Source organism: Papio anubis, chromosome 7 (genome assembly GCF_008728515.1).
Source record: "Papio anubis isolate 15944 chromosome 7, Panubis1.0, whole genome shotgun sequence".
NCBI lineage: Eukaryota > Metazoa > Chordata > Mammalia > Primates > Cercopithecidae > Papio > Papio anubis.
In genome coordinates, this window is record NC_044982.1 from 6,280,001 (window position 1) to 6,305,709 (window position 25,709).

Genomic DNA, 25,709 nt, shown 5'->3' on the forward strand with positions numbered 1-25,709 from the left:
CTCTTAAGCTCCTTCGCAAATCATCCTCCTTCACACAGAGTGGCAAATGCAGCAGTATACGTTGGTACTTTTTACATTTTATTTGAATGCCAACAATGAAAAAGGTCATTTTCCAAAAATACACTTAGGTTAAAACAGTGTTTCATTTTACAAGTAAAGAGTAAAAATCATATACTACTACTGAGAACACCTTCTCACCCTCCTCAACTATTCAGAAGTAACTAAGATTTAAGTCTTCCATTCACCAGCCGAGCACTCTTGAACCCAGAGAGTCCTTTTGAACCCAGAGACAATGATGACAACAGCATAGACATTATGAATGAGGCAGTATGGGATGTGTAACTTGGAGCTGACTTCTACTAGCTTCATGACCTTGAGCAAACTGTAACTTCTCAGCCTCGGTTTCTTATTCTGTAAAAAGGTATAATGCTATCTACTTAAGAGATGTATGTTAAGCACTTGGGAAATGATAGCTCTTGTTACCATTGGCTATGTGTTAAATGGGTCTAGCTAAAAATGAGTTCATTCTTAACCACCCTTTGATAAGTGACTGAGAAACTGGAGAAAGCATGGCACTAGGAGGAACACACCCCTCAATGCAGTACCTGTTACATGGAGGAGTCAGGCACCCAACGACTCAAGTTTCCTGTCAAATAAAGAGAGAGAATACACTCCTAATGACATGATTGCCCGATGTATAATAGCTCATTCTGGTATATGTGGGAAGAACGTTGTAAAGATTGGACTTCAGATCCCAAACTTCTGGCACAGTATCAGCAGAGCACTGTGTAAACCGAAGTTCTAACCAACAGATCTGCAAATATCCCAGAAAGGGAGATGAAACATTTTTGGAGCAGTGACTCTTTAATGCAAATAAGCCTCTTCCATACAAAACAAGGTTAGCTGACTTCTAGACCAGAACCATCCTCTCTGATGTGTGCTGTTGGTACAGAAGTTTCTGTGTAATACGGCTGCCATTTGCAAGCATGATTCACCTCCCTTCTTTGTGAAAAGGTAATATTGCCTTAGATAAAGTTTGTTCAATGAATTATCTCTTAAATATTAATATTCATGTAATGATATTGAAGAGTTTTGAGGTATTTCCATTTCCATTATCACATTTCATCTATACGTTAATACTGTGAAAGTCTCAGGGTAAGCAGTGAACGACAACAAAAAAACCCAGTTTGAGACTGGCCTAACCATTCTATTTTAATCTTTCTAGACCAAAGGTTTTCAAAGGTCTAACTTTATTTAGTGAAATACATACAAAGGTGGTCACTTTACAGAAAACAGAACTCACTGGACCCCACTCACTGACCACCTTTCGAAATATTTACTGAACAGACATTTCGGGAAAAAAAGTCATCCACAGCCTGTCCACCTTCCCAATGTCAGATTTTCCAATTAAAGTCATTACTGCTTATATTTTGCCCACGTGCATATGTAACTGATTTACTAGGCAGTCTAGGTTGAGTGTGGCATGAGCCTGAAATACTCTTTGGACAGTTTCAAGTCCAGTCCAGCACCCCATCACTCCAGTGCACAGAGGAGACAGAAAAGCAGCTTACATTCTACCTTAAGCCAACAGCTGCGGCTCTAATGCCATTTTGTGAGTGCAGGAGGTGAAGACTGGAGGCCACCAGGACAAGTTCTATGGGCCGTAATTAGCGAAGATGTGGTCTGGTCCCCAAGAGGTTAAAACTCTTGGTGCCTCTGTATCTTCTGCTTTCAGAGTCCCCAGCATCAATTCCTGAGCCTCCAGAAAATCCCACTCAACTGTTACACACATCCTCAAAATGTGAAGATCTAACAAAAGAGGGCACCTAGGTGCAAACAGTTGTCACCAACACGACTGTGCAAATACAGAGATTTGTTTAGATGAACATAAGCTTCAAGAGCTACTATGTAGAGGCCGGGTGCAGTGGCTCATGCCTGTAATCCCAGCACTTTGGGAGGCCAAGGTGGGTGGATCACGAGGTCAAGAGATAGAGATCATCCTGGCCAACATGGTGAAACCCTGTCTCTACTAAAAATACAAAAATTAGTCGGGCGTGGTGGCGTGCGCCTGTTAGTCCCAGCTATTTGGGAGGCTGAGGCAGGAGAATAGTTTGAATCCAGGAGGTAGAGAGGTTGCAGTGAGCCGAGATTGTACCACTTGCACTCCAGCCTGGCGACAGAGCAAGACTCCATTTAAAAAAAAAAAAGAGCTACTATGTAGAATATGGATGAGGGAGCCCAACCCTTGACCCACCTCACAGGGCCCAAACTCTGTAACTTTACTTTTTACACTGTCAAGACGAGCAAGATTTCATTCTCTTCTATACAAAAATGAAATCTTTTAACAGGTTAATAAAAGAAATGCTATTTACATTCATATTGTGATTATGCAAATATTAAAACAGTGTGCTAGGATCACACTTAATGCTCTACAAGTACAACACAGGAGCTGCAAGGAGAGAATCTTCCCAGAGTCAGGTCAAAGGAGCTCTCTCTTTCAATACTGTCAAAATTAGGCCCTATTTTTTAGGCTATGGCTTTCTTTGCCCTACCCCTTCACCCCTTTTCATGGAGTTTCCAATTGCCTTTTCTTTTTCAGAAGACCCTTTTCCATACCACTTCTTACTCACTCTACCCACTACTGAATGAAACTGACTTTTACTTAAGAAATTCTTACAGCCAGCCAACTTTCTATTCTAAATGGAATACATTTTCTAGCCTGCTGCACAGCTGTCCTCTTGGTTGTTGTGCACTAGGAAATCTTCCTTCTGATGTTCATCCTCATTTCGCTATATTGTATCTTCAACTTACCTCCTCAGAAAGGGTACATGCAACATAAATCCTTGGGTCTCTAAAATTGTCATCTCTTGTTCTTGTATCTGACTTGATAGCTTTGCTAGATCAAGAACTCTATGATGTTTACAGTAATTTTTCCTCTCAAAGCATTGTTTTATTGCCTCTAATTATCCTCTGCTACTGAAGAAAAGTCTCATTCAGGTCTATTATTCTTTCCAGTCGATGGCCTATCTCACTGAAACTTTTAGGTTCTTCAGTGTTGGTGTTTTGGATGGCTAGCTGGTACCCGGGTGCCAGACTCTGTGGGTGGTCCCCTTCTTAAGGAGTTGGTCTAAGGTAGCCATGTTACCTTCCCCACAGTAACATGTGTCCCTGGATTTTCTGTTCAGAAGACTGGGGACAAACTTTTAGATCAGCTGCTCCAACGCTCCAAGGAGGGTAAGCAGTGCCAAGGGTCACCAACACCTAACAGCTTTACTGCTCACCACACATAGACTCCTCTCTTCAAAACCTTTCCCTCAGCCTCTGCCCTCCACTGCAGCTCCTTCACAATGTATAACCGAAAGGTTTTATTCCCCTCTCTAGTACCTCCTGAGTCTCCTTCTACTTGTCTGAATGATGCTTTTACTCTGCCACTGGGCTCTCTTACCCTCTGACACGGTTTCACTGTGTCCTCACCCAAATCTCAACTTGAATTCTATCTCCCAGGATTCCCACATGTTGTAGGTGGGACCTGGGGCGAGGTAACTGAATCATGGGGACCAGTCTTTCCCATGCTATTCTCATGATAGTTAAGTCTCACAAGATGAGATGGGTTTATCAGGGGTTTCCACTTTTGCTTCTTCCTCATTTTTCTCTTGCCACCACCATGTAAGAAATGCCTTTCGCCTCCTGCCAAGATTCTGAGGCCTCCCCAGCCATGTGGACAGAGGAGAATCACAATTGTAATTTAAAGCTTCAAAAGGCCAGGTGTGGTGGCTCACACCTATAATCCCAGCCCTTTGGGAAGCCGAGGCAGATGGATCACGAGGTTAGGAGTTCAAGACCAGCCTGGCCAAGATGGCGAAACCTCATCTCTACTAAAAATACAAAAATTAGCCGGGTGTGGTGGCGGCGCCTGTAATCCTAGCTACTTTGGAGGCTGAGGCATGAGATCACTTGAACCTGGGTGGCAGAGGTTGCAGTGAGCCGAGATCATACCACTGGCACTCCAGCCTGGGTGACAAGAGTGAGACTCCATCTCAAAAAAAAAAAGCTTCAGTGTTCTCGTTTGGGGCTCAGAGTAGTCAGTATTTGGTTTGAGATGCTGTTAATAATAAAACATCCATGTTGGACTTGAGGTGGTTTTCAGGAAGTAAGCCGGGGCTAGAGTCATCTAATGAGCAGTGGCTAAAAGCACGAAAATGTTAAGCATGCTCTTACTCCTACCCCGCGTGCCCCACCAAGCACACAGTCAATCTGTTTCTAAATCTTTTCCATTATCTTTTGTAGTTTCTTTCCTTCCTTCCTTCCCTCTCCCTCTTTTTTTTTTTTTTTGGAAGGAGTTTCACCCTTGTTGCCCAGGTTGGAGTGCGATGGCGTGGTCAAAAAAGAAAAAAAACAGAACACATGACAACATTAAACACTGGCATAATACTTGACTCAATCTGTCCAAAACTTCACAGTTGACTAAGAACCCTACAGATTCCATTTTTGTTACTTTTTTTGGGGAAAGGGCAGTTAATATTTACATAACTGTATTTGAAATATGAATGTCAATAAAAGCTGGAATGTCATTAACAAAAGGATAGTTTTAAGTCATGATAAACTACAAATAATGCATATATTATAAATTATAGCTATAGTTTCACTGGAGAGAATAAAGGGTTGAGAACCCCCATGTATCAAATCACAATGGAATTCTTAATGCCCATTTGACAAGTGGGGAAAGGAGCTCCAGGTGGCAGGAACTGCCCACCTTGTTTTCGGCAGGGCCAAGAAGGAAGCCAGGACACTGAAGGGTCTCCACCTCTACCACTCTGCTCTCAAAAGAAAAAAAAAATGCAACTCACTCTATTCTTAGAATGTGCAAGATCAAAAGAATTTCTTTCTTCTTGATCCTGCCCTTGCCGAAATTTCCTGAGCTATTCCAGGTTCCATTCAACCTCAGGTATGGAAAGGCATTAGGCTTTCTGCTCCAGAGTTTATTTTATTAGTTCATTTAATTTAAAAGTTTACATCTTTGTGGGTATTTTCAGCTCCTTGTACAAACTGCCAAATAGTACTAGAAAGTAATACAAAAAGTAGGCTTCTATAAGAACCCAACCCACTTTAGGCAAAACAAACACACCCAACCAATGGGTTCAGAGTGTCTCCACTGCTCGCCATGTCCCAGCCATAAATAACTTCATCTCCTCCTGTCATGCCAGCTTAAATTAACATACCAGGAGCTTAACTGATAAGATGAATACAAATTTATGAAATCCTTTCCAGTGGTCAGCTGGATGAATCTAGTACAGACCCAGGTCTCCAGCAGCATAGACCAATACAACACACCCAAATTTAAAATGTGTACTACGGGCTGGGCACAGTGGCTCACGCCTGTATCCTAGCATTCTAGGAGGTGGAAGCAGGCGGATCACTTGAGACCAGGAGTTCGAGACCAGACTGGCCAACAGGATGAAACCCTGTCTCTACTAAACATAAAAATTGGCTGGGCGTGGTGGCACACACCCATAATCCCAGCTACTTGGGAGGCTGAGGCAGAAGAATCGCTTGAACCAGGGAGGTAGAGGTTGCAGTGAGCTGAAATTGCACCACTGCACTCCAGCCTGGGCAAGAGAGCAAGACTCTTGCCTCAAAAATATAAAAAATAAGCTGGGCGCGGTGGCTCACGCCTGTAATCCCAGCACTTTGGGAGGCCAAGGCGGGCGGATCATGAGGTCAGGAGATCAAGACCATCCTGGCGAACATGGTGAAACCCTGTCTCTACTGAAAATACAAAAAAATTAGCCGGGCATGGTGGCGGGCGCCTGTAGTCCCAGGTTCTCGGGGGACGCTGAGGCAGGAGAATGGCGTGAACCCAGGAGGCGGCGGAGTTTGCAGTGAGCCAAGATCGCGCCCACTGCACTCCAGCCTGGGAGACACAGCGAGACTCTGTCTCAAAAAATAAATAAGTAAATAAATAAATAAATAAAAAATAAAATGTGTACAAAGAAGCCATAAGGCAGTGTGGAAGATATCCATTCCAAAACAAATTACGGGCAATTTTATTTGCTCACATACAATGCCTATAAATAAAGGGTATTTGCTTCATCTTACTGCAAGGATCTAAAATGCTGCCACTTACATTAATAGCATAGCTACTACTAAAACTAAAACTGACTGTTAGAATTGCTTGAACCTGGGAGGCAGAGGTTTCAGTGAGCCGAGATCGCACCAATGCACTCCAGCCTGGGTGACAGAGGGAGGCTCCGTCTCAAAAAAACAGAAACAAAAAACAAACAAACAAAAAAACCCAAAACGGACAGCTTTTGTTTTCAGGAATTGCCCTAGAGAAAGAATACAAACCACCATTTTGACTTAGGCACAGGAAAACATAGCTGTCAAGACTCAAGCACTTTCTATAATTAAAAGAAAGTAAAGTTCTTATAACTTACCTAGCAAATTCTGCCAGTTGTTTGGGATCTGAGAGGTCAATGCCAGGTATTCCTCCAGGAGGAAGTTTCTTTCCTGTCATATATTCTGAATAATCAGGAGGTGAGTTCTCGCCAATGATCTGTTCTTCAACCACAGTCTCATGGTCAATATCTTTTTTTTCATCTGAAACACATCATGAGATTGATTATCTTTAGCTGAGTAAATAAATTTTAAAAACTACAAAAACTGCTTTCACCAGTAACTTCTTAAATGGGTGATTTATAGCCACCAGCTCAATTGTTTTCTTTTTCTTCTTCTTTTTTTTTTTTTTTTAGGGAACGGGTCTCACTGTCACCCAGCTGGAGTGCAGTGGCCCAATCACGATCATGGCTCATTCAACCTCAAACTCCTGGGCTCAAGCAATCCCCACACCTCAGTCTCCTGAGTAGCTGGGACTACAGGCATGTGCCACCACACCCAGCTAATTATTTTTATTTATTGTAGAAACAGGGTCTCACAATGTTGCCCAGGCTGGTCTGGAACACCTGCACTCAAGCGATCCTCCTGCCTTGGCCTCCTAAAGTCCTAATATTACAGGCATAAGCCACCACACCCAGCCTAGATTTCAGCTTTTTACTCACACCACACACATTTCCTGGCAACTACCAATTCTGTGGTGCTGATTCAAATCTGATTTCACAGACCTCTTAGCTAGTCTCTTGCTACCTCTCCAGCCTCCTCCCTCTTCACTCCTCTATTGTGGCCCTTTAGCGCCTCAACTGTATCATGGCCCATCTACCCTAACCTCAAGGTGTTTATTCATGCAATTTCCATTGACTACAATTTGTAATTATAGCTGTGTGGTTTTGTCAACTTCCCACTAGACTGTAAACTGCGTAAGGACATGAAGGTTGGTCAGTTTTGATCCCATGGATTTACAGAGCCTTGTTCAAAATCTGCAGATAGCTGGCCCTGAATAAAAATATGTTCAGCCCAGCACCAGTGGTTCATGCCTATAATCCCAGCACTTTGGAAGGCTGAGGCGGGTGAACTGCTTGCAGTTAGGAGTTTGAGACCAGACTGGACAACACGGCAAAACTCCATCTGCTTAAAAATACAAAAATTAGGCCGGGCGCGGTGGCTCAAGCCTGTAATCCCAGCACTTTGGGAGGCCGAGACGGGCGGATCACGAGGTCAGAAGATCGAGACCATCCTGGCTAACATGGTGAAACCCCATCTCTACTAAAAAATACAAAAAATTAGCTGGGCATGGTGGTGGCAGGCGCCTGTAGTCCCAGCTACTTGGGAGGCTGAGGCAGGAGAATGGCGTGAACCCGGGAGGCGGAGATTGCAGTGAGCTGAGATCCGGCCACTGCACTCCAGCCTGGGCGACAGAGCAAGACTCCGTCTCAAAAAAAAAAAAAAAAAAAGAAAAAGAAAAAAAAAAAAAAATACAAAAATTAGCCGGGCATGGTGGTGCATGCCTGTAATCCCAGCTACTCAGGAGGCTGAGGCAGGAGAATTGCCTGAACCAGGAGGCAGAGGTCGCAGTGAACTGAGATAGTGCCAATGCCCTCCAGCCTGGGTGACAGAGTGAAATTCTGTCTCAAAAAACAAAACAAAAAATAAAAATAAACAAGCATATGTTCAAACAAATGTACAACATCTCTACTTGCATGACTTACTATCATCTCAAATCCAACAGGTTACAAAAAATAGGCCACGTGCAGTGGCTCATGCCTGTAATCCCAGCACTCTGGGAGGTCAAGACAGGAGGATCACTTAAGCCCAGAAGTTCCGAGACCAGCCTGGGCAACAAAGGGACAGACCCTGTCTCCACAAAAAAATTAAAATTAGCCAGGCATGGGGTGCATGCCTGTAGTCCCAGCTACTTGGGAGGCTGAGGCAGGATAATCACTTGAGCCCCAGAGGTCGAGGCTGTAGTGAGCCGTGACCACATCACTGCAACTTCAGTCTAGAGAAAGACTGCCAAAAAAAAAAAAAAAAAAAAAAGTGGGGTGCGGGGGGGCGCCGGGTACGGTGGCTCACACGGTCAGGAGATCAAGACCATCCTGGCTAACACGATGAAACCCCGTCTCTACTAAAAATACAAAATATTAGCCGGGCGTGGTGGCGGGCGCCTGTAATCCCAGCTACTCAGGAGGCTGAGGCAGGAGAATCGCTTGAACCTGGGAGGCGGAGGTTGCACTGAGCCGAGATTGGGCCAGTATACTCCAACCTGGGTGACAAAGCGAGACTCTGTCTCAACAACAACAAAACAACCATATATATTTTCTATATATAAGTATATATATTATTTATATATATTTATTCATATATTCAGACCCCATATAATTCATTTTCCACATCTCAGACACCAAATCCTATTGATCCCCTTTAAAAGATCTCTCGGCCAGGGCACAGTGGCTCATGCCTGTAATCCCCACATTTTGGGAGCTCAAGACCAACCTGGCCAACATGATGAAACCCCAACTCTACTGAAAATACAAAAATTAGCCAGCTGTGGTGGCGGGCGCCTGTAAGCCCAGCTACTTGGGAGGCTGAGGCAGGAGAATCACCTAAACCCGGGTGGCGGAGGTTGCAGTGAGCCAAGATTGCGCCATTGCACTCCACCCCGGGTGACAGAGCAAGACTCCGTCTCAAAAGAAAAAAAACACACACAAAAAAAACAAAAAACAAAACCAAAAGACACCAGTCTTCTCTTTGATCCACTGCCATCAACTTATTTCCTATTATCTCAAACCAAAATGATTGTAGTAGTTTCTTAATTGATTTTCACAATTATGTTCTCTAGTGATACTGCAAAGGATAAATTGCCACAGAAAATACAGCTGATATATTCTCACCTATGGTATAATCCCTTCAATGCTGCTGTAAATTATTTCAGTCTGGCATTCTGGGTCCGATGCTGTCTGGTCCCACTTTAACAACATACCTGGTCTTACCTTTTATTTCTCCTTTGCACATGCCTTCTATATTCTAACCAGCTTTTCTCATGGGTTAAATTCACAAGTGCATGGCAGGAGGTTTTCAGTAAGTGTGAGTTTTGCTGTCTCTTACCACCTCTCTTCTCAACCCAGCCTCCCCTCCAAAGTATAGCTCAAATTCCCCAGAATTTGAGGGTGTGTTGATTTTATCAGTCCAGTGTTGATTCCTACTTTTTCTTTGAGCTCCTAGATTATTTCTTGACTCAATCACTTCAGTTTAAATTTTTGTTGGTCTTGCCTCTTTTTTTTTTGAGATGGAGTCTCACTGTGTCGCCCAGGCTGGAGTGCAATGGCGCAATCTCGGCTCACTGCAACCTCCGCCTCCCGGGTTCAAGCGATTCTCCTGGCTCCACCTCCTGATTAGCCGGGACTACAGGCACACACCACCATGCCCAGCTAATTGTTTGTATTTTTAGTAGAAACAGGGTTTCACCATGTTGGCCAGGATGGTCTCAATCTCTTGACCTCGTGATCCACCTACCTTGGCTTCCCAAAGCGTTGGGATTCCAGGTGAGAAACTGTGCCTGGCCGGTCTTGCCTCTTAAGGTAGAGTAGAAGTGCCCAAAGGCCAAAAACAAGTCATCTTCTACCTTTGATGCCTAAATTAGAAACAGGTACTCCACAATTTTCAAGGCTAACTGCAAGTTTTTGTTTCTCAAACAAATTGTTTGTCTCACCAAAAGTAGTAAAATAAAATCGTTCAGAAGTGAAACTGGCTTCAACTCTTACCTTGAATTACCTTTCCACCAGTGTTAAAAATCAAGACCAAAAACCAAACCAAAACGAAATCTACAACCACCAAAAACTACATATAACTGCTTTAACACACAGCTTTCTGACCTCAGAGCAAAGCTGGAGTATGAGAGGAAGATCAAGATAGCACAGAGCTTCCATTTGATTCAAGTGGTCATCATCAAGTTCAATAACTCTCAGCAATGAAAAGCACTGAATGCAACTGTAAACTTTAAATGCCTCTCTAATTCCACCACTCTTCATTCTAGGAAACATAATTATACATCATTACAAGGAATCACAGATTTTTTCATTTTACTGAGGAGAATGTGCAGGCACAGAGATGTTAAGTAACCTGCTCAGGGTTAACTGGCTAGGAAGAGGCAGGTGTAAACTCATGAAGTCTACCCCTAAGATTTATATGCTTAACTGTTAAGCTCTGCTGCCTCTTGTTTGGAACCAGAAAGAACACTAGTGATAATATACCCAAGGTTATCTATTCACAGATGAAGATTATCTATCCACACAGATGGATGGTGGGGCCTAGGAAAAAAAATAGCTGGATGTATTTAGAAAAAGGGACAGGAAATGTGGTTACTGACCCTAAGTCACAAAGTCAGGACTCAAATTCCTTTTTTTTTTTTTTTTCCGAGACAGAGTCTCGGTCTGTCGCCCATGCTAGAGTGCAGTGGCCAGATCTCAGCTCACTGCAAGCTCCGCCTCCCAGGTTTACGCCGTTCTCCTGTCTCAGCCTCCCGAGTAGCTGGGACTACAGGCGCCCACCACCACGCCCGGCTAATTTTTTGTATTTTTTAGTAGAGACGGGGTTTCACCGTGTTAGCCAGGATGGTCTCGATCTCCTGACCTCATGATCCGCCCGCCTCGGCCTCCCAAAGTGCTGGCATTACAGACGTGAGCCACCGTACCCGGCCCAGCCTCCACTCTTTTTTTTTTTTTTGAGACGGAGTCTCGCTCTGTCACCCAGGCTGGAGTGCAGTGGCCGGATCTCAGCTCACTGCAAGCTCCGCCTCCCGGGTTCACGCCATTCTCCTGCCTCAGCCTCCCGAGTAGCTGGGACTACAGGCGCCTGCCACCTCGCCCGGCTACTTTTTTTTTTTGTATTTTTTAGTAGAGACGGGGTTTCACTGTGTTAGCCAGAATGGTCTCCATCTCCTGACCTCCTGATCTGCCATCTCAGCCTCCCAAAGTGCTGGGATTACAGGCGTGAGCCACCGTGCCCAGCAGGACTCAAATTAGTTAATTTCATTCCTGTTCCCAGGGCTGCCTGCTCCTACTGACACCCCCTTCACGTGCCTATCCCTCTAGCCTGGGCACATCTACTTCTATATCAAAACTTTCAAGTGGTACAGAAATACTTTGGTGGCCAAGGGAGCTATTTGTCCTCATGTTTTATATTTCTGTTGTTTTTTCTTTTCTTTTTGAGACACAGTCTCGCTCTGTTGCCCAGGCTGGAGTGCAGTGGAGCAATCATGGCTCACTGCAGCCTTGACCTCCAAGGCTCAAGCAATCCTCCCACCTCAGCCTCCCATGTAACTGGGACCACAGACAGGCTGGGCTGATTTTATTTTTTGTAGAGATGTGGTCTCACTATGTTACCTAGGCTGGTTTTGAACTCCTGGGCTCAAGCAATCTGCCTTGGCCTACCAAAGTGCTGGGATTACAGGTGTGAGCCATGTTTCGTATTTCTGATACACAATGATAGCAATGTTGAGAATCAGTACTACTCTGAATAAGCTACTGATGAAAGTGTCTTAATCCATTTGGGCTGCTACAACAAAAACATAGATTGGGTGGCTTAAGCAACATTTATTTCCCACAGTTTGGAATCTAGAAGTCCAAGATCAATATGCCAGCATGGTGGTGTTTTTGGTGAGGGCCTACTCCCTGGTTTGCAGATAGCCATCTTCACATTGTCTTCTCATATAGTGTAGAGAGGACCAGAGAGCTAGCACTCTGGGGTCTCTTTTATAGGGCACTAATCCCATGCATTAGGGTCCCACCCTCAGACCTAAGTTACCCACCAAAGGACCTACCCTCTAATACCATCACACTGAGGGTTAAGATTTCAACACATGAATCTGGGAGAGACACAAACATGCAGTCCACCCCAGAGGGCATGTCTCAAGTGTGCTGAGACAGAAGACTGAACTCATGGCATAAAGGAATCACAGGCTAAATGATTTTCTTCATTAGTTCTACATATATTGAGGGCCTCCTATGTGCCTGGTATTGTTCTGGGTACTAGGAATAAAAGCTGGAAACAAAGAGTGTGCTCTCAAGGAACTTACAGTCCAGTGAGGGAAGTCAAATGAGGAAATACTTGAGTGGGGCTCAGAACCCAAATGTGCCGGGCGCGGTGGCTCACGCCTGTAATCCCAGCACTTTGGGAGGCCGAGGCGGGCGGATCACAAGGTCAGGAGATCGAGACCACGGTGAAACCCCGTCTCTACTAAAAAAAAAATAAAAAAATTAGCCGGGCGCAGTGGCGGGCGCCTGTAGTCCCAGCTACTCAGGAGGCTGAGGCAGGAGAATGGCGTGAACCCGGGAGGCGGAGCTTGCAGTGAGCCAAGATCGCGCCACTGCACTCCAGCCCGGGCGACAGAGCGAGACTCTGTCTCGAAAAAAAAAAAAAAGGACCCAAATGTGAGCAATTCCAATATTGAGAGACTGAGGAAGACTTTGCAAGGGGACTGAAGAGGTATATCCGCAGGTAGGGAGACAACTAGCTCTGTCTAAAGAGAATTTAACTCAGCGACATATCAAGTGCAAGTGACGTACAGTATCAACACCGAAGAGTATCAAGAACCCTCACGATGCCACTAAAATAATTCAGAATCAGATACCAAAAAAACATATGAAAGAAGCCTAAAGTAGATGCTGACAAGACTTTATGACCTATATCAGGAATCAGCTAGTAGAGCCAGTTGGCCAAATCCAACCTCTGTATTTCCATGGTTTTCATTAAAAAAAAAAAAAGGTGGTAAAATACACATTACCATAATACTTATCATTTTAACCATACGTAAGTGTACAATTTAGTGCCATTAAATACATTCCGAATGTGTAACCATCACCACTATCTATACTCAAATGTTTTCTTCATTCCTGCAAAAAACTCTATATCCATTACATAAGAACTTTCACTTCCCCTCAGCACCTGCTAACCTCAATTCTACTTTCTGTCTCTATAAATTTGCCTATTTCAGGTACCTCATACCAGTTGAATCATACAGTATTTGCCATCCATGCCTGGTTTATTTCACTAAGCATAATGTTTTTAAGACCCACCTGTTGTAACACGTAACAACATTCCATTCCTCTTCATGGCTGAATAATATTCTGTACATACATACCATTTTGTTCATCCATCTGTTAATGGATGGAGAAATAAACATGGCTAGATAATGAATCAGATGGGTTGGGGAGGAACAGGGGTGCCAAGTATGCCACCTGAGTTTCTTGCTTGTAATTCTTAGAAGATGGTGGTGTCATTTGCTGAGATGGAGGACAAGAGCGGGAAAGAGACGACATGCAGAAGATTTAGAGTTCCTCTTTGGTTTGAGGTATCTGTGCAAAATCTAAGGCGCAGACCTCAAAAAGGCAACTAGATATGCAAGTACAGGGGACAAGAAACCTAGGTTACAGAGAATTATATGGGAATCTGTGAGAATCACTGGCATATAGATTTTTTTTTTTTTTTGACAGGGTCTGGCTCTGTTGACCAGACGAGAGTGCAATGGCACGATCATAGCTCATTGCGGCCTCAAACTCCTAGACTCAACTGACCCTCCTGCTTCAGCCTCCCAAGTAGGTGGGACTATAGGCCCACAATACCATGCCTGACTCAGACTGCACTGAAAGCCACAGAAAGACATTGTAAGATTATCTACTGAAAAAGAATATAGTCAGAGAGGAGAAGGCTTAGAACCAAAACCTGAACAATTCTAATATTAAGAGAATCAGGAAGACTTTGCAAAGGAGACTGAAGAGAGATGTCCACAGGTAGGGAGACAACTAGTCCTGTCTAAAGAAAATTGTACTCAGTGATGTATCAAGTGCTAAGTGGCATACAGCAAAAGCAGTCTGCCCTAAGCACAGAAAAGAGAGGGCTGCATGGTCTGTACATAATTTTAAAACTGTAATAAAACTGGCTGAAAATAAGTGTACTCTTGATCATTACCACATTACACACTTATCTATCCATCCATCCACCCACCCACCCATCCATCCATCCTGAGACGGAGTCTCCCTCTGTCCCCCAGGTTGGAGTGCAGTGGTGCGATCTTGGCCCACTGCAACCTCCGCCTCCCAGGTTCAAGCGATTCTCCTGTCTCAGCCTCCCAAGTAGCTGGGATCACAGGGGCACACCACCACGCTCAGAAATTTTTTGTATTTTTAGCAGAGATGGGGTTTCACCACGTTGGCCAGGCTAGTCTCTAACTCCTGACCTCAGGTGATCCGCCTACCTCAGCCTCCCAAAGTGCTGGGATTACAGGCATAAGCCACTGTGCCTGGCCCTCCCACACTTTTAAACAATATCAGTTTCTTGCCTTAAAAAAAAAAAAAACTTTTGTTGGTCTAAGTTTGAAATAATTTTTGTGGTTATTGTATGTTTTCATAAGATACAGATTTAAGACACACATTATCACATGTTTATGACTTATTCCTTAAAAAACAGTGTTTCCTGCAAGGAAGATAACTAGAGGAACTCTCTGAAGACCAGTGCACAGAAATTGTGAAGAGGGTTAACAAGAAAATGTAAGAAAATAGGCTGGCTGGGCACAGTGGGTCACATCTGTAATCCTAGCACTTTCGGAGGCCAAGGCGGGTGGATCACGAGGTCAGGATTGTTTGAGACCAGCCTGGCCAACATAGTGAAACCCCATCACTACTAAAAATTAAAATTAAAAAAAAAAAAAAGAAAGAAAAAAATTAGATGGGCGTGGTGGCAGGCGTCTGTAATTCCAGCTACTTGGGAGGCTGAGGCAGGAGAATCGCTTGAACCCGGGAGGCGGATGTTGTAGTGATCCGAGATCACACCACTGTACTCTAGCCCAGGTGACAGTGTGAGACTTCGACTCAAAAAAAGAAAAAAAGAAAAAAAAAAGAAAAAAGGGGGAAAAAAAAGAGGAAAAAGAAAAAAAAAAAAAAAAAAGAAAAAAGGGGGAAAAAAAAAGAGGAAAAAAAAAAAAAAAAAAGAATAAAGAAAAAGAAAATAGGTCATGCTGTGGCTCAAGCCCGTAATCCCAGCACTTTGGGAGGTCGAGATCTACGGATCACGAGGTCAGGAGATCGAGACCATCCTGGCTAACACGGTGAAACCCTCAGCTCTACTAAAAAAATACAAAAACTAGCCGGGTGAGGTGGTGGCGCTCTGTCCCAGCTACTCGGGAGGCTGAGGCCGGAGAATGGCTGGAACCCGGGCGGAGCTTGTAGTGAGCCGAGATCGGCCACTGCACTCCAGCCTGGGATAGAACGACCCGCCTCAAAAAAAAAAAAAAAAAAAAGAAAAGAAATAGGCTGGGCCCGGTGCCTGCACCTGTAATCTCAGCACTTTGGGAGGCCAAAGCGGGCTCATCACCCAAGGTCAGGAGTTCAAGACCAGTCTGGCCAACATGGCAAAAATCCATCTCTACAAAAGTCAGCAGGCATGGTGGCACACGCTTGTAATTCCAGCTACTCGGGAGACTGAAGCAAATGAATTGCTTGAACCTGGGAGGTAGAGGTTACAGTAAGTTGAAAGCGCGCCACTGCACTCCAGCCTGGGTGACAGAGTAAGACTCCGTCTCAAAAAAAAGGAAAGGAAAGGACAGGATAGGAAAGGAAAAGAAATGAAACATACAGGAAAAAAATCAAGCTGCAAAGAAGACTTCTAGAGAAATGACAAGACACTAGCTTTTGTTGCCAGAAGAAACCAAAAGGACAATATTTGACCTGCCTCATTTTCAAAAGCTGGACACACAGTAAAGCAATACATTAAATAATGTCAATATTTGCTATCATTTGGCCATTTTACTAATTTTTGCAAAAAGAAAATCAGAAGTTTTTACCAGATAGAATAAAAATTTATGATGCTATAAAAGAAGCTAGTAATTTTTATTTATTACATTACAGGCCATATGTACATGTAAGTTGCTTTGTTCAAAAAAATATCTTGGCCAGGTGCAGTGGCTCATGCCTATAATCCCAGCACTTTGGGAGGCCGAGGAGGGAGAATCACTTGAACCCGAGAGGCAGAGGTTGCAGTGAGCCGAGATCACGCCACTGCATTCCAGGCTGGGCAACAGAGCAAGACTCCGTCTCAAAAAATAAAAAAGATGAGCCTGGCTAACATGGCAAAACTCCATTGCTACTAAAAATACCATTCCCTTCATAGTTACTACTGAAAAAGATTTTGCTACATAGAGGAGAGTGTTTACTGACCCACTATGAATGTCAAATTATGCTATGAATGTTATTGATTTCTATTGACTAGCAATGGGGTAATATCAAATGTACATCTAGGTAAAACATGTTCAGGAAGCAAATATCTAAATCTGCTTTAAAAAAATTGTCTGGAGACACTATAGGTCATTAAAAATTGTTATATATCTATTCCTTGCTGGAGTTTCTCTTGAGGACAGGACCTAATGATCCCTTTTATTGTTTCACAGGACATAGTTAGCCCCTATTACAAGTTTCTATGGGTTTCTTTCTTTCTTTTCCTTTGAGACAGGGTCTCACTCTGTTGCCCAGGCTGGAGTGCAGTGGCACTATCACTGCTCAAAGCAGCCTTGACCTCCCTGGCTCCAGTGTTCCTTCAGCAACCCCATTCCACCAGTAGTTGAGACCACAGGTCCACCACACTACCACACCCAGTTGATTTTTTTTTTTTTCCTGGTGGAGATGGGGTCTCACTATGTTGCCCAAGCTAGTCTTGAACTCCTGGGTTCAAGTGATCCTCCTACCTTGGCTTCCCAAATCCCTGGGGTTAGAGGTGTGAGCCACCATGCCTGGCCTGAAATGGGTTTCTTTAACCAATATAACTTAAGTTGACGACTGTTAATTACCAGAACACAACTGGGTAAGGCAAATTAAAGCCAAATCTCAGAATTCCTATTTGGAAAAAGCTGAGAATACAAGTCATTGATTCAAGGGGGTAAGGTGATGTGGGCAACCATCACGTTAGGAACTTCTACCCAAAACTGTCCATTAGGTAACTACAGTGCTCACTAACACTCTGGCTAAATGCAATGACCTAAAACAACTAGACCAAGACTAAATTGGCCTAAGATAGAACGCGTGGAAAAACAAAATCTAGCCAACACTAGTCATATATGGGGAAGGACAATTAACTCACATTTAATAGCTTCTATTTCTGCATATGGTACTATTCAAAAGGTTGAAGGTATTATATAAATAAACCCCTGGCCCATCCCAATCTCCCAGCTGCTCAGTTTCCTTCTGTTACCAAAGCAATAATCACTCCCAGTCTAGTTTGAGGAGCAAAGCAAAAGACTGAGTTTGTAGACTCCAATTTCCAGTCAAAAAGATATAATTAAGGAACTAAATAAATGGAAAGGTGAGAAGCACTCTACAAGTCCAGAGAAGTAAAAAGATGGAGTCTCACCTCCCCTCCAAGCTCCAAGCAAAGTGCTTTTCTCAGTGTCTAGTAAAAGGTACTCAATACAATTTACCCTCCTGCCTTCCTCTCGTGACCTATCTAAGCCCAGTCCACTCTCCAAAACGCAAATTAAGGTATCTTCCCTTCAAGAAGCCATTCATTCCTGTCACTCCAGCCTCCACTGTTTTCTTTTCTTTTTTTTTTTTTTTTTGAGACAGAGTCCCGCTCTGTCTCCCAGACTGGAGTGCAGTGGCAAGATCTCGGCTCACTGCACGCTACTCCTCCTGGGTTCACACCATTGTCCTGCCTCAGCCTCCCGAGTACCTGGGACTATAGGCGTCCGCCACCACACCCGGCTAATTTTTTTGTACTTTTAGTAGAACGGGGTTTCACCCTGTTAGCCAGGATGGTCTCGATCTCCTGACCTCATGATCTGCCCGCCTCGGCCTCCCAAAGTGCTGGGATTACAGGCATGAGCCACCGTACCCGGCCCAGCCTCCACTCTTTTTTTTTTTGAGACGGAGTCTCGCTCTGTCGCCCAGGCTGGAGTGCAGTGGCTGGATCTCAGCTCACTGCAAGTTCCGCCTCCCAGGTTTACACCATTCTCCTACCTCAGCCTCCCAAGTAGCTGGGACCACAGGCGCCCGACACCTCGCCCGGCTAGTTTTTTTGTATTTTTTAGTAGAGACGGGGTTTCACCGTGTTAGCCAGTATGGTCTCGATCTCCTGACCTCGTGATCCGCCCGTCTCGGCCTCCCAAAGTGCTGGGATTACAGGCGTGAGCCACCGCGCCCGGCCCCAGCCTCCACTCTTAACTTGCCTGGTTTCCTCATTTATTAAACAATAAGGCCAGGCACAGGAGCTCACACCTATAATCCTGGCACTTTGGGAGGGTGAGGCAGGAAGATCTCTTGAGGCCAGTAATTAACAGACCAGCCTGAGCAACAAAGAGAGACCCTGCCTCTACAAAGAAATAAAGATAAGAAAGAGAGGGAAACGGGGGGTGGGGGGGTGGAGAGAAGGATACCACCAATCTTACAAGGCTAAAACAAGGTAATGTGTTAAATGCCAACCATCATGTCTGGGAAATTCAGTAGTGTGCAAAAAAAAAAAAAGCCCATTTATTCCACTTCCCCTCTCTCCTAGTTTTAAGGGGGGACAGTAAGTGTTGTGCCTTGCACATTAAAAGGGACTTGCCAAGGTCAGGGGGTGCTAGCACATGTATTACTTTCCTAATTTGGTGGTTTGAAACAACAGGAATTTATTCTCTTCTAGTTCTAGAGGCCAGCAGTGAGAATCAGTTTCAGAGCTATAAAGTCATTGTGTGGGTTCCTTCTGGAGGCTTCAGTGGAGAACCTGGTCCCTCACATATTCTAGCTTCTGAAGGCTGCCTACATTCCTTGACCTCTTCTCTTCACCTCACTCCAACCTCTTGCACCTCTCCTACTTCCTCTTTGGCAATCAATCTCCCACTGCCTTCCTGTGAATACAAGGACATTGTGTGATGACATTTGGTACCCACCTAGATAATCCAGGCTACTCTCCCTATTCCAAGAGCCTTGGTTTAATCACACTTGCAAATAAGGTTAACACCCACAGGTTTCAAGAATCAGGATCTGGCCATCTTGGGAGTTATTATTCAGTCAACCACAATATGTTAATCAGAAAAATCAAAGGCCTTATATATTATTTCTCTCTCTCTCTCTTTTCTTTTTGAGGCAGAATCTCACTATGTCATCATCCAGGTTGGAGTGGAGCTCACTGCACCCTTGACCTCCGGCGCTCAGGTGATTCTCCCACGTCAGCCTCCTGGGTAGCTGGGGCTACAAGCACATGCCACCACGCTTGGTTTTTTTTTTTTTAATTTCCTGTGGAGACAAGGTCTTACTATGTTGCCCAGGTTGGTCTCAAACTCCTGGCCTCAGATCCTTCCACCTCAGTCTCCCAAAGTGCACCATGCCCAGCCACGTTCTATAATACATTTTTTAGGCATCTCTAAGAGAGCACTGTGACATTTGTCACTACGTTGGCTGAAAAATGCCAGCACTACCACTCAGTGGCCCCCTTCATACACGAAGGAATTCACTGCTAAGAAATGCTTTATTTACTCAGAATTAATATCAGATAAAGGTAATATAAGTTCCTTTTTTTTTTATCTTGACTGCCAGGAACTTCATTAGGGTTGATGGTAATTTTTCCTGTGATCCCGATCTTCTATTTTCACCTTCACCAACTGGCATATTTATCTATGTATGTATGTATGTATGTATGCATGCATGCATGCACGCACATATTTGGCTACATTTTATTTCTCCACACCTTCTATCTTAGGCCACTCTAGGATACTTCTGGCAAAAAAGACAAAACAGAGTCACAGCTGCCATCAGCCAACCTTTCACTGAAATGGGGGAGAGCTAAACATTTGTGATTCACTGCTAGGCAATAAGTAAAAATCAGACATAGGTTGTTTCCCAGTTTTTCCTACTAATAAAGACCTTAAGAAACGATACTATCCTTTATTAAGTACCTATTTCATTCTGGCAACTATCACATTTCTGAATCCAAACACTATCTTTAAGGTATTAAACCCTATGTTTTGGTTGAAGAAACTGACCTCAGAAATGACAAGCCATGTATCTAAAGAGCAGTAAGTAGGCCAGGCGCGGTGGCTCACGCCTGTAATCCCAACACTTTGGGAGGCTGAGGCAGGCGGATCACCTGAGGTCAGGAGTTCAAGATCAGCCTGACCAACATGGAGAAACCCTGTCTCTACTAAAAATACAAAATTAGCCAGGTGTGGTGGTGAATGCCTGTGATCCCAACTACTCGGGAGGCTGAAGCAGGAGAATTGCTTGAACCTGGGAGATGGAGGTTGTGGTAAGCCGAGATCGTGCCACTGCACTCCAGCCTGAGCAACAAGAGCAAAACTCCATCTCAAAAAAAAAAAAAAAAAAAAAAGGCCGGGCGCGGTGGCTCATGCCTGTATTCCTAGCACTTTGTGGGGCCAAGGTAGGCGGATCACAAGGTCGGGAGTTCGAGAGCAGCCTGGCCAATATGGCGAAACCCCATCTCTACTAAAAATACAAAAATTAGCTGGGCGTGGTGGCAGAAGCCTATAGTCCCAGCTACTCTGGAAGCTGAGGTAGGAGAATCGCTTGAACCTGGGAGGCGGAGATTGCAGTGAGCTGAGATGGTGCCACTGCACTCCAGTCTGGGTGACAGCAAGACTCCGTCTCAGACAAAAAAAAAAAAAAAAAAGCGGTTAAGTAGCAAATCTGGGATTTGAATCGAGAATTGACTCTAAAGCCCATGCTGCTTCTAAAACAGAACGCTTCTCCACCTTCTCTCGATCCCTAATACTCCTTTTCCACCAATACAGGAATAGACCAAAATAGCATTTTGGCATAAGCCCTGATTCTGACTTACAGCACAAATTCCATCCATTCATTTACTCAATATTCAAAGTTCAATACTCTCCTGAAAAGACAGATCCTGACACCAAACAGAACAGCTTCTTGCACAGCAATGGCAGCCCCTTTCCCTGCCTCACAGATCTTCTATTTGAGGAGGGGAATTAATTTACACAAGAAAGCCGGGCACAGTGGCTCATGCCTGTAATCCCAGAACTTTGGAGGCTGATGCAGGTAGATCACTTGAGGTCAGGAGTTCAAGACCAGCCTGGCCAACATGGTGAAACACCATCTCTACTAAAAGTACAAAAATTAGCCGGGTGTGGTGGTGCAAGCCTGTAATCCCAGCTACTGAGGAGGCTGAGGCAGGAGAATCGCTTGAACCCAGGAGGTGAAGGTTGCAGGTGAGCCGAGATCATGCCACTGCACTCCAGCCTGGGCAACAGAGCAAAACTCTTGTCTACAAAAAAAAAAAAAAAAAAAAATTACACGAGAAAGAGTCTATCACAAATAACTATTTATATTGTTTTAATGTTTAACCACATCTGAAACTACTGTGTAAAACTAAAGTAACTGAATGGCTATTAAGAATTTAACGTGGCCGGACGCAGTGGCTCAAGCCTGTAATCCCAGCACTTTGGGAGGCCGAGGCGGGCGGATCACAAGGTCAGGAGATCGAGATGGTGAAACCCTGTCTCTACTAAAAATACAAAAAACTAGCCGGGCGAGGAGGCTGAGGCAGGAGAATGGCGTAAATCCAGGAGGCGGAGCTTGCAGTGAGCCGAGATCGCGCCACTGCACTCCAGCCTGGGGGACAGAGCAAGACTCCATCTCAAAAAAAAAAAAAAAAAAAAAGAATTTAACGTGGCTGGGCGTGGTGGCTAACCCCTATAATCCCAGCACTTTGGGAGGCCGAGGCGGGCAGATCACAAGGTCAGGAGATCAAGACCATCCCAGCTAGCACGGTGAAATCCTGTCTCTACTAAAAATACAAAAAATTAGCCGGGAGTGGTGGCAGGCACCTGTAGTCCCAGCTACTTGGGAGGCTGAGGCAGAAGAATGGTGTGAACCCGGGAGGCGGAGCTTGCAATGAGCTGAGATCACGCCACTGCACTTCAGCCTGGGTGACAGAGTGAGACTCCGTCTCAAAAAAACAAAAAAAAAAAAAGAGAAAAAAAATTTATTCAAGCTGGGTGGAGTGGCACACACCTCTAGTCCCAGCTACTAGGGAGGCTGAGACCGGAGAACCACTTGAGACCAGGAGTTCAAGGCTGTAGTGCACAATGATCACACCTGTGAATAGCCAGTGCACTCCAGTCTGAGCAACACAGCAGGAACCTGTCTCAAAATTTTTTTTTTTTTTTTTTTGCTCAAGGGTTCCTAATATCTCATTTGCCAGGTCACCTTAAAATGGAAGACTCTTGCTTTAAGAAATTGAGTAGAGGCCGGGCGCGGTGGCTCAAGCCTATAATCCCAGCACTTTGGGAGGCAGAGGCAGGATCACTGAGGAATCCCAGGAGGTCGAGACCAGCCTGGCTTGCTCACCCGGTGAAACCCGTCTCTACTAAAAAAATACAAAAAACTAGCGGTAGTGGCCGAGCCTGTAGTCCCAGCTTCTCAGGAGGCTGAGGCAGGGAAGGGAATGCGTAAACCCGGGAGAGGCGGAGCTTACGAGTGAGAGCTGGTCACGACCACTGCACTCCAACCAAGGCTGACAAAACAAGACTCCGTCTCAAAAGTGAGTAGGCTGGGTACAGTAGCTCATGCCTGTAATCCCAGCACTTTGGGAGGCCGAGGTGGGCAGATGACTTGAGGTCAGGAGTTCAAGACCAGCCCTGGCCAACAAGGTAAAACCCGTCTCTACTAATACAAAAAATTAGCCGGACATGGTGGCGCACACCTGTAATCCCAGCTTCTCAGGAGGCTGAGGCAGGAAAATTGTTTGAACCTGGGAGGCAGAGGTTGCAGTGAGCCAGATCAAACCACTGCACTCCAGCCTGGGCGACAGAGCAAAACTCTGTCCCCCCACCCCAAAAAAAAAGAAAGAAAGAAATTGAGTATATTGTTCTGTTCGTAAAGGAATAGAATAAGGATACTGCTACCCCAACTCATTTTACAAAGATCCCAAGGTCAGTCCCCTCTAGAGAGGAAATATGATGCTGCTGGCTTTCTGTTCTTGATAATTATTCATGAAGTTAAACAGAACAGAACCTACTGAGAAGATACTTAGAACTAGGAAATGGCTTGGCTCCCCTTATGTGCTGTTACTGAAGTCCACCACACATGAAAAGGTGCAAGCCTATCCAACAGTCAGCTAACTTCTAAGATCTCCCTTGGCTCTTCCTAATACTCTGCAGTAATTACATTAATGTTATTTTCTACATCCAAGCCATGATTCTGATAACCCTGTCTCTACAAAAAATTAGCCGTGCCTGGTGGTGTATGCCTGCAGTCCCAGCTCTTGGGGGACTGAGGCAGGACTGCTTGAGCCCAGGAGGTTGAGGCTGCAATGAGCTGAGACTGTGCCACTGTACTCCAGACTGGGTGAGAAACTGAAACCCTGTCTCAAAAAAAAAGAAAAATTCACTTTTGCTTACTCTTCCTATTGTAAGTAGTAACAGCACAGAGAGAATAAAAATGGTCACCTGAGCAGATCAAGAGTTAAACAAAAGAATGCAAATATTAAGTAATATTCATTGCAATAATTGTTTTTGCTAATATAAGTTTCCCAGCCTTAAAACAGACTGACCTTGTTAAGCAGGTTTCAAAAACAAAATAGAAATGCCTTTTGTAAATATCCACCTAGGAGTCCAACATGGATGTTTTTAAAAACTTACCCTCTTGCAAAAGCCTAAAATGCTAACTGTAGATAGGACAGGAACCCTGACCTTTTCCTGATATGAATTTTTCTTTTCCCACTAGGGGGAGTCAGTTGTTGATAGTGGGAGGGAAAAGGCAAGGTTAATAACCTGGAGTGGAGAGTCTGACAGCACAAGAGATTTTATTAGGAAGCTAAACTTTTCAGAGCTACCAGATCAGGATTCGAGATCTATGACTTAGGCTGCCCTATGTAGGTCATGAGGTTGAAGTGATTACTTTGGAGGGCTTTTTGAGCTTGGCTCCACGGAAGTTCATGTTTATTGCATCTCTACTTAGTGATAAATAGCACAGTTTTTACTGGGGAGGGAGGGTGTGAAAAACCCACAGAGGAATGGCAAACGGTCATGACCAGTGATTTTTGGCAAACCTGCATCTTCCGAACGTATAAAATTGAGAAAAATTCAATGCATTTCAACTTCCTTGCATTTACTGATTTTATATCAATCGTTTTCTGGTCTTACAGGTTTTGCTTAATCCAGCACAAGCCACTTCTCTATTCAGTGTAACAGAATAATAATTATTATTTTTGCCTCTCCTTCAGCAGTTTAATTTGTCTGCTCTCAGGTCACAGCTCAGGTGGGGTCTCACCACCCCACATCCCAACAAGGTCCAAGCAAGGGTTCTCTACCCGGAACATGAGGCCGACCTGGGCACACCAGGGGAGGGACTTGACTCCCAGGCATGAAGGAGGTGCCACTCAGCTGCCAGCACTTTGAGAAGGCACAGGTCCCCCCTGGAACCCAAGCTGTACTGACTGGCAGGGGACAGAATGGGGGGAATACTGTCCCCACACCTGTGCTATCCTCATTAGCCATGGGCAGGCAGTATGCACATGCTGGCCTCGCCTCACAAAACCCATGTATGGAAATGGAAACGGGGTGGGGGTGACCATGGACATGCTGGCTTGTTCCCAGGATTCCAGGCATCTATGTAGCAGTTTTGCACATGGCAGTGCAACTTCTGCTCTGAATTAAAATATCAACAGCCTTAGAGAGGGTCAGTTTCTCACCACCTGAAATCTCAAGATTTTAAAATCACCTAGATTTATCTCTGAACTAAACGTTTTAAATTTCAGTTTTTATCATTATCTTCCCTATTAAATGCAATGGTTAAGTGGCTTAGTCTATAATTAACTAAGTTATAAAACAGTTGTTCCTGGCTGGGTGCGGTAGCTCACATCTGTAATCCCAGCACTTTGGGAGGCTGGGGTGGGAGGATCACCTGAGGTCAGGAGTTCAAGACCAGCCTGGTCAGCATGGAGAAACCCAGTCTCTACTAAAAATACAACAATTAGCCGGGCGTGGTGGCACATCCCAGCTACTTGGGAGGCTGAGGGAGGAGAATTGCTTGAATCTGGGAGGCAGAGGTTGCGGTGAGCCGAGATCACGCCATTGCACTCCAGCCTGGGCGATAGAGCAACACTTCGCCTCAAACAAACAAATAAAAAACCCCACAACTGTTACTCCTATGTAATAGCATTAATATCTAGGGAAAAAATATATAGTACTGTGCCCAAATCTGTTAATACTGAAATGTTTTTAAATTATATATAGTGAAAAAGGCCAAAGTAAACACTGGCATCAAAGCAACTCATTAAGATTATTCAAAACATAGGTGAAGCTGAGTGTCTATAGTCCCAGC

At 44.5% G+C, this 25,709-nt stretch overlaps 1 protein-coding gene across 1 annotated transcript in view; it reads right to left on the reverse strand.

The window, feature by feature from the left end:
• YY1 (YY1 transcription factor) overlaps window positions 1-25,709 on the reverse strand; it is a 44,563-nt gene that overhangs the window by 12,797 nt on the left and 6,057 nt on the right. Inside the window, exon 2 of the mRNA XM_031667850.1 lies at window positions 6,435-6,597. Coding sequence (XP_031523710.1) covers window positions 6,435-6,597 — 163 coding nt within the window. The remainder of the gene's footprint in view (window positions 1-6,434; window positions 6,598-25,709) is intronic.